A 14,139-nucleotide genomic window follows, 5' to 3' on the forward strand; every position below is an offset into this window, starting at 1 on the left:
TTCTGTGAATTTCCAGAAGAGGAGAAAGAATACAGGGCTGAGAGACTATCTGAAGAAATAAAGGATGAAACCTCTCCAAATTTAGTTAAAAAATATATATATACCTACGGATTCAAGATGAGCGAACCCCAAACAAGATAAACCCAAAGAAATTCATGCCAAGCACTCCAAAATCAAATTTCCAAACAGTAAAGGCAAAGGAAAATCCCGAATACAGCCAGACAGAAATGATGCACTACCTACTTGGGAACAATCTGAATGTCTGGATTTCTCATTAGAAGCAACGAAGACCAGAAGGAAGTGGTACACAATGTTTAAAGTGCTGAAATAAAAGGACTGTCAAGCCAGAATTGCACATCCAGCAAAAAGTATCCTTCAGGACGAAGGTGAAGTAAAGACAGTCTTAGATGAAGGAAAATTAAGAGAATCTGTAGCCAGCAGACCTGCGCTAAAAGGACTATTATTAAAGGAACGTCTTCAGACAGAAGGGAAATGATACCAGGAGGAAGCTTGGAACACCAGGATGAGGGAATAGTTTTAAACGTGTTTGACGGCTGAAAGCAAAAGTTCTAACACTGTGAGGGGGGTTTCAACCTAAGTAGAGGCTCTGGGCGGGGCTCTGAGCGGGGTGGGCGGGGCTCCCAGGTTGCAGGCCCAGGCACCCAGCTGTCGCAGTTCCCTGCTGGAGGCTGCCCAGGATCTTCTCGCCCAAGAGGTGAATCAGCGAGTCACAACCTGGGGGCAGAGAAAGAACAGAGACCTCAACCACACACTTTAAACCATGACGCCAAGCAAGCACCTTAGACCAGGGGTCCCCAGCCCCCGGACCAGTAGCGGTCCGCAGCCTGTTAGGAGCCAGGCCACACAGCAGCAGGTGAGCGGCGGGCTAGCGCAAGTGAGGCTTCATCTGCCGCTCCCTGTGCTCGCATTACCGCCTGAACCATCCCCCCAAAGCTCCCCAGTCCATGGAAAAATTGCCTTCCACGAAACCAGTCCCTGGTACCAGAAAGGTTGGGGGCCGCTGCCTCAGACCCACGGTGTCAAGACTGCCGCGGCTGTAAACCACTCTAGGCAGTGGAAGGTGATGCGGCTGCTGTCTGGTTGCAGGCAGGTGCGGGGCACGTGGCCTGGGACCTTGCCCGGGACGGCATCTCCTCTCACCCCCAGGCGGGAAACACGGGGCAGCACCGGGAAGCCACGACTGCCCGCAGGCAGGCCACGAGGGCCTTCCCCAGAGCCGAGGGTCATCACGTGATGCTGAGTGCCTGGCCCGCTGGACATGGGCTGCTTTACATGATATCCAGGAAGAATTACCTTTTAAATATAATAACGCTATTTTGGTTATATTCTAAATTTTTAGAGTTGCAGACTCAAGTATCTAAGGTTGGAATGTCAAAATACCTGTAATTTACTTTTAAGGGCTTTTGCGCGAGTAAAGTGAGTTAAAAGTTTTTTAATTTGCTAAAGTTTGCAAGATGGGAGAGGATGTACTGTACAGGAAGCCTGCTTCTGTGGCTCTTGCATGCAGTACGGATCACTTTCGAAAAGAGAAGCCGCTGTCAGCTTCAGTGACCCTAAGTATCTCGGAGAGCAAGGTGAAAGCAGTGATGTGATTCCGACACCAGGCGCTGCCTCTGCAAGCCTCAGCTGCCGGCTACTTCCTGGCCATCTACAGCCGACAGCTCTGGGCTGACTACGCAAAGAGCAGGCCCTGAGACCTCATGCTACAGCAACCGGTGTCCCCAGCCCCTGCCAGCCAGCCCTCCACCTGCAAGCTAACTTGGAGACCCTCTCTTACCCCCAGGACTCTGGTGTCAAAGACCCATGGAATATGCAAGTGAAACTGTCCAAATTTTAGGACGTGAGACAAGACGTAGTTTGAGCAGAGTGGTCCAAAACAGAAGCTGAAAAGAAGTCTGGTTTATATACAACTAATCTAGCATCAAACTATTAACTGGAGCAAATTTTGTTTGTTTGTTTGTTTTTTGCGGTACGCGGGCCTCTCACTGCTGTGGCCTCTCCCGTGGCGGAGCAACAGGCTCCGGACGCGCAGGCCCAGCGGCCATGGCTCAAGGGCCCAGCCGCTCTGCGGCATGTGGGACCTTCCCGGACTGGGGCACGAACCCGTGTCCCCTGCATCGGCAGGTGGACTCTCAACCACTGCGCCACCAGGGAAGCCCAACAGGAGCTAATTTTACAAACCACATTTTATTATGGAAAATTTCAAAGATACACGAAAGTAGAGAGAAGAGCACAGTGGACCCCCCCTTCCCATCACCCAGCTCCACCCATCTTATTTCACACACATACCCCCAAAATTTTGAAGACAATCCCAAACATAGCATTTTATCCATTAATAGTTGAACTCGTATCTCGAAAATATCACAACGATACAATTATCACAATTACAAATTAACAATAGCTCTAAATCAAAGCTTTTGAAAGTGATCATTTCTACATCAAATGAAAAAGGTTCACAACAGGCCAATGAACACATGAAAAGGTGCTCAACATCTTTAGTCATTAGGGAAATGCAAACCCTAGCCACCAGTATAAATAATAGCACTTTGACATATTTTTCCACTGGATTAAAAGAAAAAGAAAACCATGTGATGCTGGTGATTTAGTATGGGAACTTCACCTCAGTGTGACCCAGGGAACCGCTGTGAACTTCTTCAAACCTGGCACTGGTCTCACTGTCCAGGAGCCCTTCCATCTGGCCCAAAGGCTCCGGCCCTCTTGGTGAAGGCCTGCCAGGTGGATGACATGGAGGCCCCGCCCCAGGAGACTGGACGAAAGCCACGCCTTTTCTAATTGTCCCACCAGGTCACCCGCAGACAAAGCGACACACGTGAGACCTGTACCCTGACGACACTGTGGTCTAGCAGCCCAAAGACCATGCAGGAGCTGTGCGAGGTCAGGGCCCACCCAGGGCCCGGCAGGCGGGAACTTCACGTGGCCGGGGTGGGGGCGACCTCGTGCAGTCCAGGGTTCACTGTGTCTGCGGCGGGAGGCTGCGTCACCCACCAGCAGGCAAATAAACCCACAAGCCCTCAGGAGTCCGGGTCTATAGGTGCCCCTGGCAACTGTGACTCAAGCATATAAGTCAACAAAGGCAGGAAACAAAGAGGTAGCTTCCAGCTGAATTATTTTCTTAGAGTTAAAGCTATTTACAGCCTGAAACCCAAAAATAAGGCAAGGGTGCTACTGATCACCATAGATCAATACCCAACCACTGAGGGGTTCCAAGGCAGTGGGAGAGACTCGGCAAGATGCTTGTGATGTGGCCTTCCCTGGTGGCGCAGTGGTTGAGAGTCCGCCTGCCAACGCAGGGGACACGGGTTCGAGCCCTGGTCCGGGAAGATCCCACATGCCACGGAGCAACGAAGCCCGTGCGCCACAACTACTGAGCCTCCGCTCTAGAGTCCGCGAGCCACAACTACTGAACCCTGCGCACCTAGAGCCCACGCTCTGCAACAAGAGAAGCCACAGCAGTGAGAAGCCCGCGCACCGCAACAAAGATCCAACACAGCCAAAAATAAATAAATTAATTAATTAATTAATTAATTTTTAAAAAGTGCTTGCAATGTGTCTGGGGAAATGCAGAGGTGAGCCACCATGCACAGCCCCTGTGCAGCAGAAGCTGACACACCTGCGTCAAGGGCAGCTGTGGTCCAATGTGCCTTTTCCTCCAAAGAACAAAAAATTAAAATTTTTCACTCCGAAGGCCCATAGTTTGGCTCACCATGTTTCTCTCCGCGGTGTGCTGGCCTACACAGGTGGCCTCGCCGCTCAGGGGGGAAGACATACAAGGAAATTTGCATAAGACAGTGGTGCAAAATGGAGCTGGAGGAGGCTTATCTGTGCACAGAGACGCTCCTGAGAATAATCCAGATACTCCACTTGATTTCGCACTGGAAGAGTACAAGAGGATAGAGGCAACTGTAAAAAAACTACCCATAAGGGCACAAAGCAGCAGCTGTACTTCCAGTCCTGGATTCAGCCCAAAGGCAGAATGGATGGCTGCCCATCTCTGCTATGAACAAGGCTGCAGAAGGTTACAAGTACCGCCAATGAGAATATATGAAGAAGCAGCTTTTTATACAATGTATAATCAAAAACCGGTTGGAAAGAATCATATTCAAGTTTGCACTACCATCCTTGCATGCTTTGAAACTCTGACAGCATACTGGAGGCCACTCAGAAAAAGCTTGGAATAAAGGTCAGGGAGACTACACTTGACAAACTTTTCACTCTTATAGAAATGGAATATTTAGGGGCCTGTGTAAATGCGCCAATGGTTCAAAGAAATGACAGCTACTATGAGGATCTGACACCTGAGGATACTGAAGAAATTATTGATGAACTCAAGGCGGGCAAAATCCCAAAACCTGGGCTAAGGAGTGGACGCTTCTCATGGGAGCCACAGCCAGAGGTCTTACCTCTTTGACTGAACCACCTAAAGAACCTGGCTTTGGTGGGCAAGCAGGCCTTTAATTTATATTCAACCGTAAAAATGCCACTGGAGAAATAAAATATGAATCTCCTATCTACATAAAATAAAATATAATAAAATAAAAATTGGTACTAACTTTTCAATGGAAAACTTAACAAACGTTAAAGGGGGCAGACCTCTAAGTGAAAACACAACAGACCCCAGCCCTGCCCCACCCAAGGGCTCTCACCGAATCCTGGATGCAGACCTCCAGCCACCCGTCCTGCACCACACAGATGCTGGTATCTGGCTCCCCTGGCCGGAAGACGTACTCCCCTTCCAGAAGCTTCCGTGTTTGCAAAGTTCCAGGAAAAGTGGCTTCTCAAAGTGACCCAGGACCCTATAAGAAACAGTGCACATGGGACACCTACAGGAAGGAGGGGAGAAGGGACACAGGCCACAGTCCCTGCCGGCCAGACCACAGAGCGAGCTTTCAAGAGCTGCAGAGCCCATAGCACAAGCACCAGCAGGACAGAAGCTTAAGCTTCAGGAATTTCCATCAGCTACTGTTCCATGAGCTCAGAGAACTCCCAGGCCATGAGCATGAATTTGAACCAGATGCATAAACGAGGGCAGGTAGTGAAGCGCTGGAAAGAGGAGTCGGGGCTTCCAGGGAGAAATGGGGAACCAGACTTGCAATTTTCCATCCAGCCACACGCTTCCCATACTCGCTCCATGTCGCCCTGAAGGTGAACACTCTGATAAGCAGACAGACACACGAAAGAACCGGCGAGGAGGCTCCACTCACCACTGGGAGGGCACCGATGGCAAGAAGACTTCCCAACTGATGAAAGCAGTGTTCACATGTTGGGGTCTGGGGCGGGCATTCTGGCTTACACATGAGTTAACTCCCACTTCATGCTCACTAGATAGAATAGCCTGTTGTGGCTGATCAAACACATATTGTACGTCTGCTTAATTATTAAAGGACACATTGGCCAGAAGTAAAGAACGTCCGGGGCTTCCCTGGTGGCACAGTGGTTGAGAGTCCGCCTGCCGACGCAGGGGACACGGACTCGGGTTCAAGCCCTGGTCCGGGAAGATCCCACATGCCTCGGAGCAACTAAGCCCGTGCGCCACAACTACTGAGCCTGCGCTCTAGAGCCAGCGAGCCACAACTACTGAGCCTGTGTGCCACAACTACTGAAGCCCGTGCGCCTAGAGCCTGTGCTCTGCAACAAGAGAAGCCACCGCAATGAGAAGCCCGCGCACTGCAATGAAGAGCAGCCCCCGCTCACTGCAACTAGAGAAAGCCCGCGCGCAGCAACGAAGACCCAACGCAGCCAAAAACAAATAAATTAAATAGATAAATATTAAACAACAACAAGAACAACAAAACGTCCACGTAAAAAATAAAGATTAAATGCCTCCCTTTCTAGGGTGCCAATGCTCGTTCTCCTTCAACGATAAGACTCCCTTCCCAGGTGCCGAGGCCATACTGACTCACCATGTACCTGCTGATCTGTTTTTTTTGAAACCTTGAAGGAATGTATCCCTGACTAGCTTAATGTTCTTTGTTCTGACAAGACATAAAACTGCCAAAAACTATGCTTCTCTGGGGAAGTTCCTCAGAGTTATCTGAGAGGTTGTCTTCCAGGCTATAGTCCTCAGTCTGGCTCAGATAAAACTCTTCTTATTCCTATTATAGGTTGTTTATTCATTATTTTTGTCGCCACAACCAACGGTGGCCACAGGGAAAGGACATCTCGGAGGCCAGGTGACAGCCAGTCCCCGGGGCACAGCCGCAGGCACATGGCGGGCCTCCCGTGTCCACTTCTCTCTTACCGAACATTTTTCAGCATGTACAAAACTTCTGACGGCAGGTGAGAATTCTTCACATCGAACTCCGTGAGGTCGGCCTCCAGCAGGGAGGGCGGGGGCTCCTTTGGCTGCAGGGTGGGGTGTTCCTTCTTGAAACGCAGGATGCTACAAAGCAGAGAGACATGCACCTGGAGCAGAAGCCCAAAGGGGTTCAAACGCAGACGGTGTTTGCGCCGTGAACTCCACGGCAGGGAAGCCACGGGCGGCACAACGTCCGCGGCCTCCCCAGCGCCCACTGGGGAGGGCAGCTGAGATGTGACTAGTCTGAAGGGCACCCCCAGTACCTCTTGGCCAAAGACAGCACCTTGGTCCTCTTCCTCACCCACTGCGGCGGGGCAGCTGTGTTCCCCACAAGCACGTGGGGGAGTGTGGTCACCTGCAGAGTGAAAGGGGGAGGCCACGTCTGGACCCTGCAGCCGGTGGATCCAGCTCTCAGCCTCAGGGTCGGTCCCAGCCCTCAGGACCTGGCCTGCCCGCAGCCCGACACCAGCATCCCGGCCCGGCCCCGCCCTGCTCACCTGCCCAGGACACAGGGAACCATCCTTGGCGCTGATGATAGCGATACCGCGTGGCCATGTCCCCAGACAGCCCATGCTCTGAGAGCTCTGAGTCCTCAGCCCTGCGTCCTCTCTGCCTAGAAGGCTGACGCTCTCCACCCCACACCTGTCACGCTGGCACACACGACAACCCGAGTGCCTGCACAGTCCTCCCAGTCTGGAAGGCTCTTCACCCTCCCCCACAGTCGAGGCCCACCGGACTGCCCCAAACAGCGGCGCCGGGGAGCGCGGAGGGCCCGGCTCCTAGCCGGGCACCGGGCAGCCACTGCCCCCTGCTGTCCCCTAGCTCCCGAGCTGCATCTGCCCCACGGTGCCAGCTGTGGTTGTCGGTGGGCGGTCACCACAACCCCTCCTTCCCTCCCAGGCGTCCTGGCCTCACTGGACCACGTTCCTGTCCTTAGCCCAGGTCCAGCTTGCCGCTGCCCAGTCCTCGGCAGGGTCACCAGTGGACAGCCCCCCACCCAACCACACACGCCTGAGTGCCTTTGAGACCTGCCGGGAGTCACTCCACGTGGCCCTGCACGAGCCTGCGGGGGGCCCGCCCACTGTCCCTGCGCGCCCGCCCGCCCGCCAGACAGAGCAGCCCCAACCGACCGGCCTCCCACAGCGCCTGACACTGAGGAGGAAGAGCCACGTGAGGACACCCACGTGACTCCCCATCAACAGCTCAAGCTTACCCACGAAGAACACGAATCGACTGTGTAACTCGAGGAAAGTAACAAAGAGAAGATATTTTTAAATATCAGCAAATGCTTCAAGCGTGCATTTGAAGCACAGGCAGCCTCAGGCAGTCTGCTGAGACCTCCTGCCCTCAGGGGGAGAAGGGCGCAGGGGCCCGGCTGCTGGACGGGCTGGACGCGGCCGCTCCTCCCAAGGTGGGTCTTGACGCTGGCAAGCGAGGCCTTGCAGTTTCCCCCTCGCGGAGCCTGGCCCCAAATCCTGGTTGGACCAGCGATCTCAGCACCGGAGCCAGGACCCTCCGCCCGCCACACGTCAGGGATGCTCCGGGCGGGGGGCTTCTGTCCTCCCTTCCAGTTCACGTCCACCTCACGGGGTGACGGGGCCTCCTTCCCAAATGCTTCCGCCCAGCCATGCCCTCCCCAGACCCTCCCCGAGCCCCAGAGCCGCCGCACAGCCCCCAGGCACAGGTCTGCGGTGCCGACACCTCTGAGGGGAGGAGGCCTGGGCCTGCAGCACGGGCTACCTTCCTCATGATATTCCTGCCATAGAGCATCGCTCTGTCTCTCTTCTGGAACCTGTACTGAGGAGTGGGCTGCCCTTGTCCTGCAAGGGGAGCCAAGGGGCTGCCTGAGCACGGCTGGGACCCGCGAGGCGGCCACGTGTACACACTGAGCTGTCCTGCCCCTGCCGGCCCCGCCCCGCCCCCAGTGACACAGCACCTCGCCCCAGGGCTGCGACAGACCCTTGCAGAGGAAGCGGGACTTCACTCTTCTTGGAAATGTGATCCAAGGAAGTTCAGAACAGACTCGAATTGCATGGATCCGACGAGCTCAGCCTCGTGGACAGGCCAGCAGTTTCCAACAAAAGCCACCACCCGAGCCTCCCCCACCCTTTCAAGCCCTCCTCCCCATCCCCCTAGGGCTAAAGTCTGAAGCAAGATACTCACGGAATCAGTTAACCCTTCTATACACAAAAATGGTCATCGGGCTTCCCTGGTGGCACAGTGGTTGAGAGTCCGCCTGCCGATGCAGGGGACACGGGTTCGTGCCCTGGTCCGGGAAGATCCCACATGCCGCGGAGCGGCTGGGCCCGTGAGCCGTGGCCGCTGAGCCTGCGCGTCCAGAGCCTGTGCTCCTCTACGGGAGAGGCCACAACGGTGAGAGACCCGTGTACCGCAAGAAAAAAAAAAAAAAGATGGTCATGCCAATAAGGTCCAGGGCCAGGGCCAGGAGGATTTCAGTTGCAACACCCACCAGCTAGCTGGGTGAGGTCACAGATAGAGCACCCGTCAGCAAGGTGCCATGAGGCCCCTCCCAAGCCCAGACACAGGCTGGACACAAAGGACCCAGGGCAGCCAAGGGTGCAATAGGCCACTGATTCTGGGGCCCGCCCATTAGCCGGGGGCAGTGAGGTGGTCACCTGGTGGACTGGGAACGCTGCTCCGTCAGCTGCAGACCCCAGGACCGAAGGGTGGCCAGGTAGAAGCACGCCTAGGGGGGAAGGCTGCAGTCAGGAAGGGCCAGGATGGGCACGGCCCTGGCTCCCCAGGGAGTGACAACAGAGCTGTGGGTCAGGGACAAGTCAGCAGCCCTGGAGACCTCCAGAAAGAAGCGACCTTCCAGGACGCTGAGGTCCCCTGAGCCCACTTGCTCTGGAGCAGCGCCACCCACGGCATGGCTGGGCAGGGCCAGCAGCCGTGCTGTGTTGACAACAAATGCTCCAGGCGTCATTAACGCATCTGAATCCTAAATCCTCAGCTTTCCTGCTCCTCTGGCCACAGTGGGTACAAAGGCCACCTCTCAGTGCCCTCTCGTCACCAACAGAACCACGTGCTGCTGGCCTCGGGGCAGACAGAAGCCCACACAGCAGCAGTGCTGGGAAACCCTAAGGAGCCAACTGGATTTTGAGAGCATTAAATACCAGCTCACAGCAGAGAAGGGCTCCCAGGGAGGGAGTTAACAAGGGGCTTCAGAAGCCCAGACCCCAGGGAGAGAGAAAGGAAGGTAAGAGAGAACAGTGAGGGACTTCCCTGGTGGTGCAGTGGTTAAGAATCTGCCTGCCAGTGCAGGGGACACGGGTTTGAGCCCTGGTCCAGGAAGATCCTACATGCTGCAGAGCGACTAAGCCCGTGCACCACAGCTACTGAGCCTGTGCTCTAGAGCCCGTGAGCCACAACTACTAAGCCCGTGTGTCACAACTACTGAAGCCTGCGAGTCACAACTACTTAGCCCACATGCCACAACTACTGAAGCCCGCACGCCTAGAGCCCGTGCTCTGCAACAAGAGAAACCACCACGATGAGAATCCCGCGCACCGCAACGAAGAGTAGCCCCTGCTCGCCGCAACTAGAGAGAGCCCGGGCACAGCAATGAAGACCCAACGCAGCCAAAAATAAATAAATAAATTTTCAAAAAGAGAGAACAGTGAGTGTGGAATGGTGAGTGGGCAGACGGCTGGGGCCGCCCATACACAGGATGCTGGCAGATTCCCCCCAAAGCTGAAGAAACCAGCCAAACAAGTAGCTACACTCCATTCCTCCCGGTACCCACATACCTCCTTCCAAGCAGCCAGGAACAGGATGGGTTTGGGGGAGTGGTGGGGGGACTTGTTAATCCCTTCAAGTTTCTACACAAGTGCCAAGAACTAAAGCAGCTTGCCTGATCCTTCAGAGCCAGGATCACACACAGCATCGATGCCAGAAAACCCAAGGAAATCAACGCGCTCAGAAAAGCATTTCAAAAGCAGAATGTCGCATCGAGACAGAATAAGGAAGTGATTCAGAAAGCTCAACCCTTTGAACTCAGCTCAGGAGGCAGATGGAAGCAGTGGGAGCTTCTGCTTCAGTGAGGCATCCAGGCCCCCCTGGCCCAGACTGCGTGCTTGGCTAGAGACGACATCCACCAGGCAGCAGATGAGCACCCTCCTCCTAAGCGTGTCTCTCCGAGCTCAGCCACCCCCTGGGGGGCAGCCAGGGCTGTCCACAGGAAGGGTCACGGGGATGCCCCAGGCCTATTTATACAGTCTCTTGTGGTTAGGCATCTCAGACTTTCCAGCTTTTCACGGTTGTTTTAATGCATCTACATTTCTGGTTTAGAGATAAAGGCCCTTGTAATGTGGATATATATGTTCCACGGGTAAAAGGCCCTAAGACAAAGCAAGCAGACTTCCTAAGGGGAAGCAGGAACTCACAAGAGTGACCTTGGGGAAGAGGAGGGAGGGCCTCAGCCCTGACAAGGGGAAAACAGGCCCCACACACCACCCCCACATGCAGCAGGCTTCAAGGAGTTGCTGCGGGGCAGATGTTAAAGGACCCTTTCTCCTTGTCCAGAAGTGGCCATAACTGGGGATTTTAAGGCTGATTCCTCACTGGAATCCTCAGGTTCTGCACCTCTGGGCCGGCGTCCCCCTCTTGCTCCATGGCTAAAAGTGAAACAAAAGAAGAGAGACTGGTTCCAAGGAGGGCACACGTTCCACCACCTCATGCTTACGGGCAAAGCAGTGCCTCCCAGCCCTTCCCCAGGTTCCTGTCCGCGTTAAATTATGCTTCCATTGACAGGAAAACCCTGATGAAAAACTGTGTTCTCCATGGAGAGAAGCTCTTTTCACAAGCAATCGGAGCCCCTTCCCTCTTGTAAATAGCCCTCGTGTGGCTGCCCAGGAACCTAGAACTGCAACCAAGTCCCGGGCTCCTCCCCCAGCCAGTCAAGGGCCAGTGTGGGCAGCCGGGCAAAGGCCTAGTGCAGCAGGGATTTCCAGCACCTGGGGAGGGCTGCGTGGCCACTACAGGCTGTGAGCCAGACCCTCCCTAGTGGCCTGTGCACAGGATTTCCCCCGCAGTGCGGCTGAGCCCTGGAGGTGGGTGTGTTGGTCTGGGGTGTGGTGAACTTGAGGACCAGCTCTGCTCACCTGGCCTCTGTGCCACAGGGAGGAGCCCCGTCTAGGGCCTTCACCCTGTGGCTCCCAGGTCCCTTGGAAGGGCAACAGTAACAGAAGGTAGGTGCAGGGTCACCTGCATCTGCTCACTGGTCAAAGGTCCCTGCCGACCCCGTGGGAAACCCTTTCTTCTCAGATGTCTCCTCAAGGACCAGCAGCGCCTTGACCCCAGCTCTGCGGCCCAGCCCTGACCAGGGCGGTCTCCCCACGCCTCCCAGGCTTACAGGCGACAGAGCTCAAGCCCCCAGCACCTGCTACACAACCAAACCGCCTTCAGCTGCTGCACGTGCTCCACAGCACAGGGGACGGGAGGGAAGGAGACAGAGCGCAGGAGAACTGGGGGGCCGGGGGCGGCGCGGTTGGGGTCATCGAGGTTAGGAAGATGGTGGTTAGGGGGGCATGGAAGTTAGGGCACAGGGCTGGAGAGCAGTGATTATGGGGCCGTCGGGTTGAGGGCAGTCAGGTTGGGGGTCGTTCAGCTGCAAGGGCATCGGGGTTGGGGGCAGTCCGGGTTGAGGGCTGTCGGGTTGGGGGGCGTCGAGTTGAGGGGCGTTGGGTTGAGGTCAGTCGGGGCTGGGGGCAGTAGGGTTGGGAGGCGTCCGGTTGGGGGCAGTTGGGTTGAGGTGCGTCGCCGGCGACAGCCCTGTGGGGCAGTGTACGTCCCGACGATGCATGGGGGAGGGGATGGCTACCTCTGCTCACAGAACCGGACCCCCAGGCCTGCCACTTCGGGGCGCTCAGCGGCGACTCACCAGGATCGCGCGCTCCCGACGCCCGCCCTCCCGTCACTCCACCCTGACGCCCCGCCCCCGACACCCGGCACTCCCGTCGCTCCTCCCGAAGCCCCGCCCCTAACGTCCGCACTCACGGCGTCCAGCCCTGCGCCTCGAAGCTCCGCCCCGCACGGCCGCGCTCCTGACGGCCCGCCCGGACGCGGGATCTCCCCGAGCATTGGCCAGGCCCCCACAGGTCCCGCCCCCCCCCAGGGCCAAGGCTGCACATTGGACGCGTCGCAGCCAATCGGAGCTGCTCTTGCTCTGGCGCCGGGGCCAGGGGGTGTCGGAAGCTGCAGTGGTCGCCGGAAGCGGAGCGCTGGGGTGCCGGGGTTCGCGTGGCTGTGCGCGGGAGTCGGAGAGCGTTCGCGTCGTTCGGGCCCCGGCATGGGCCTCCTGAGCGGGGCGGCTCGCGCCCTGGTGCGGGGCGCCGACCGAATGAGCAAGTGGACCAGCAAGCGGGGCCCGCGCACCTTCTACAAGAGCCGCGGCGCCAAGGGCATCGGCTTCCGGGGCCGCGACGGCAAGTTCGTGCAGGTCAAGGAAATGGTCCCGGAGCTGGTGGTCCCCGATCTGGCCGGCTTCAAGCTCAAGCCGTACGTGAACTACCGCGCCCCGGAGGGCACAGACGTTCCCCTGACGGCCAAGCAGCTCTTTCTGGAGACAGCGGCACCTGCTATCGAGAAGGACTTCAAGGCCGGGACTTTCGACCCTGAGCGCCTGGACAAGTACGGCTTTGAGCCCACGCAGGAAGGCAAGCTCTTCCAGCTGTACCCCAAGAACTTCCCGCGCTAGGAGCAGTCGGCGGCGGCGGCGGTCGGGTGTGCCTGCGACTGAGGACTTCGACCTATCCTCCTCGCTGAGCCTAGCTCCCGGGTGGCGGGTGGGGAGGCGTTGCCCTCGTTTCGCTTCTATTAAAGACCTTGGCTACCCTACAGTGTTGTTCGGGGCAGCTGGTCATTTTGAAAAGGAAAGTGTGTCACGTAACAGGCTAGGGCGTAGTGACCGAGGCGACGTTCTGAGGTTCCAGCCAAACCAGAACCCCAACTAACAGGTTCTGGGAAGTAGGCAAGAACACGTGGCTTAGCTTGCAGGAGAAAGAGAATTCACAAGGCAGATCCAGCCACATGACAGCACTGGTTAATTCATCCCCCAAAATTCACCCCAAGGAACCACCAATGAGAATACTTATGGGTTCCAAAGCAGCTTATTTTGGGGAGTCAGGTGAGACAGCCCCCTTGGGGTAAACCTAAAGATAAGACCACACAGGAAGTTGATGCCAAACTCGTATTTCCCTAGTAATCTATAGTCTCCTTCCTCCTTGTGTTTTCCTGTTTCAGTGCATAATCCCTCAGATTCTAATTCTGTTTCATATTTAACTGACCCTTAAGTGAAATACCCTAAAATAAACTCTGGAGGAGGGTTCAACATTAACACATCCTGACCTGTACTGGCACACAGTGTTGTACCATCAGAAAATAAGAAAGCAAAGGATAGAGGTTTGTGTTTTCTAACTCGGAACACCTATCTGTTGTATTTATTAGTGGATGCTGAGGAGCTGACAAATTCCACAGTGGCCTATACTTCAACATCTGTTCCTTCCAGAGAGACAAGAAGGAACTGATCTATGGGAGTCAGATCAGTCACAAACCCAGTTATGTTTCTGGAGTTTAAACCGTGTCCAGGTTTGGAAGCTACTTGGTTTACTGAAGCCGCAGTGAGGAAGTATGACTAATTCAGCATGTGACAACGTATTTCAAGTTTATGACATGCTAAAGCAACTCAGAACGTGTATACACTTCCTTTTGCTTCTCTGCACAGGAGGCTATACAAGCACTTCTGGTGCCATGACGTGAGCTTTTTTTAATGTTCATATAAA

At 55.5% G+C, this 14,139-nt stretch overlaps 2 protein-coding genes and 1 pseudogene across 2 annotated transcripts; 2 read left to right on the forward strand and 1 right to left on the reverse strand.

Moving 5' to 3' along the window:
- LOC112411432 (patatin-like phospholipase domain-containing protein 7) lies at positions 1-10,313 on the reverse strand. Its single transcript, XM_024762544.1, has 8 exons — positions 10,108-10,313; positions 8,974-9,044; positions 8,501-8,690; positions 6,835-6,987; positions 6,601-6,692; positions 6,281-6,421; positions 4,686-4,835; positions 1-735 (listed from the first exon to the last, which is right to left on the reverse strand). Exons 4-8 carry the CDS (start codon positions 6,907-6,909, stop codon positions 729-731), a joined length of 465 nt encoding a protein of 154 aa, XP_024618312.1. The 5' UTR covers positions 6,910-6,987; positions 8,501-8,690; positions 8,974-9,044; positions 10,108-10,313; the 3' UTR covers positions 1-728.
- On the forward strand, positions 3,517-4,631 carry LOC112411431 (NADH dehydrogenase [ubiquinone] flavoprotein 2, mitochondrial pseudogene; annotated as a pseudogene).
- Positions 10,314-12,524: 2,211 nt separating the features above from the next.
- On the forward strand, positions 12,525-13,195 carry MRPL41 (mitochondrial ribosomal protein L41). The gene has a single exon (XM_024762558.1). The coding sequence runs from the start codon at positions 12,648-12,650 to the stop codon at positions 13,053-13,055; it is 408 nt and encodes a 135-aa protein (XP_024618326.1). The 5' UTR covers positions 12,525-12,647; the 3' UTR covers positions 13,056-13,195.
- The last annotated feature ends 944 nt before the right edge of the window (positions 13,196-14,139 follow it).

This window comes from Neophocaena asiaeorientalis, unplaced genomic scaffold, assembly GCF_003031525.2.
Source record: "Neophocaena asiaeorientalis asiaeorientalis breed wild unplaced genomic scaffold, Neophocaena_asiaeorientalis_V1.1 scaffold78, whole genome shotgun sequence".
NCBI lineage: Eukaryota > Metazoa > Chordata > Mammalia > Artiodactyla > Phocoenidae > Neophocaena > Neophocaena asiaeorientalis.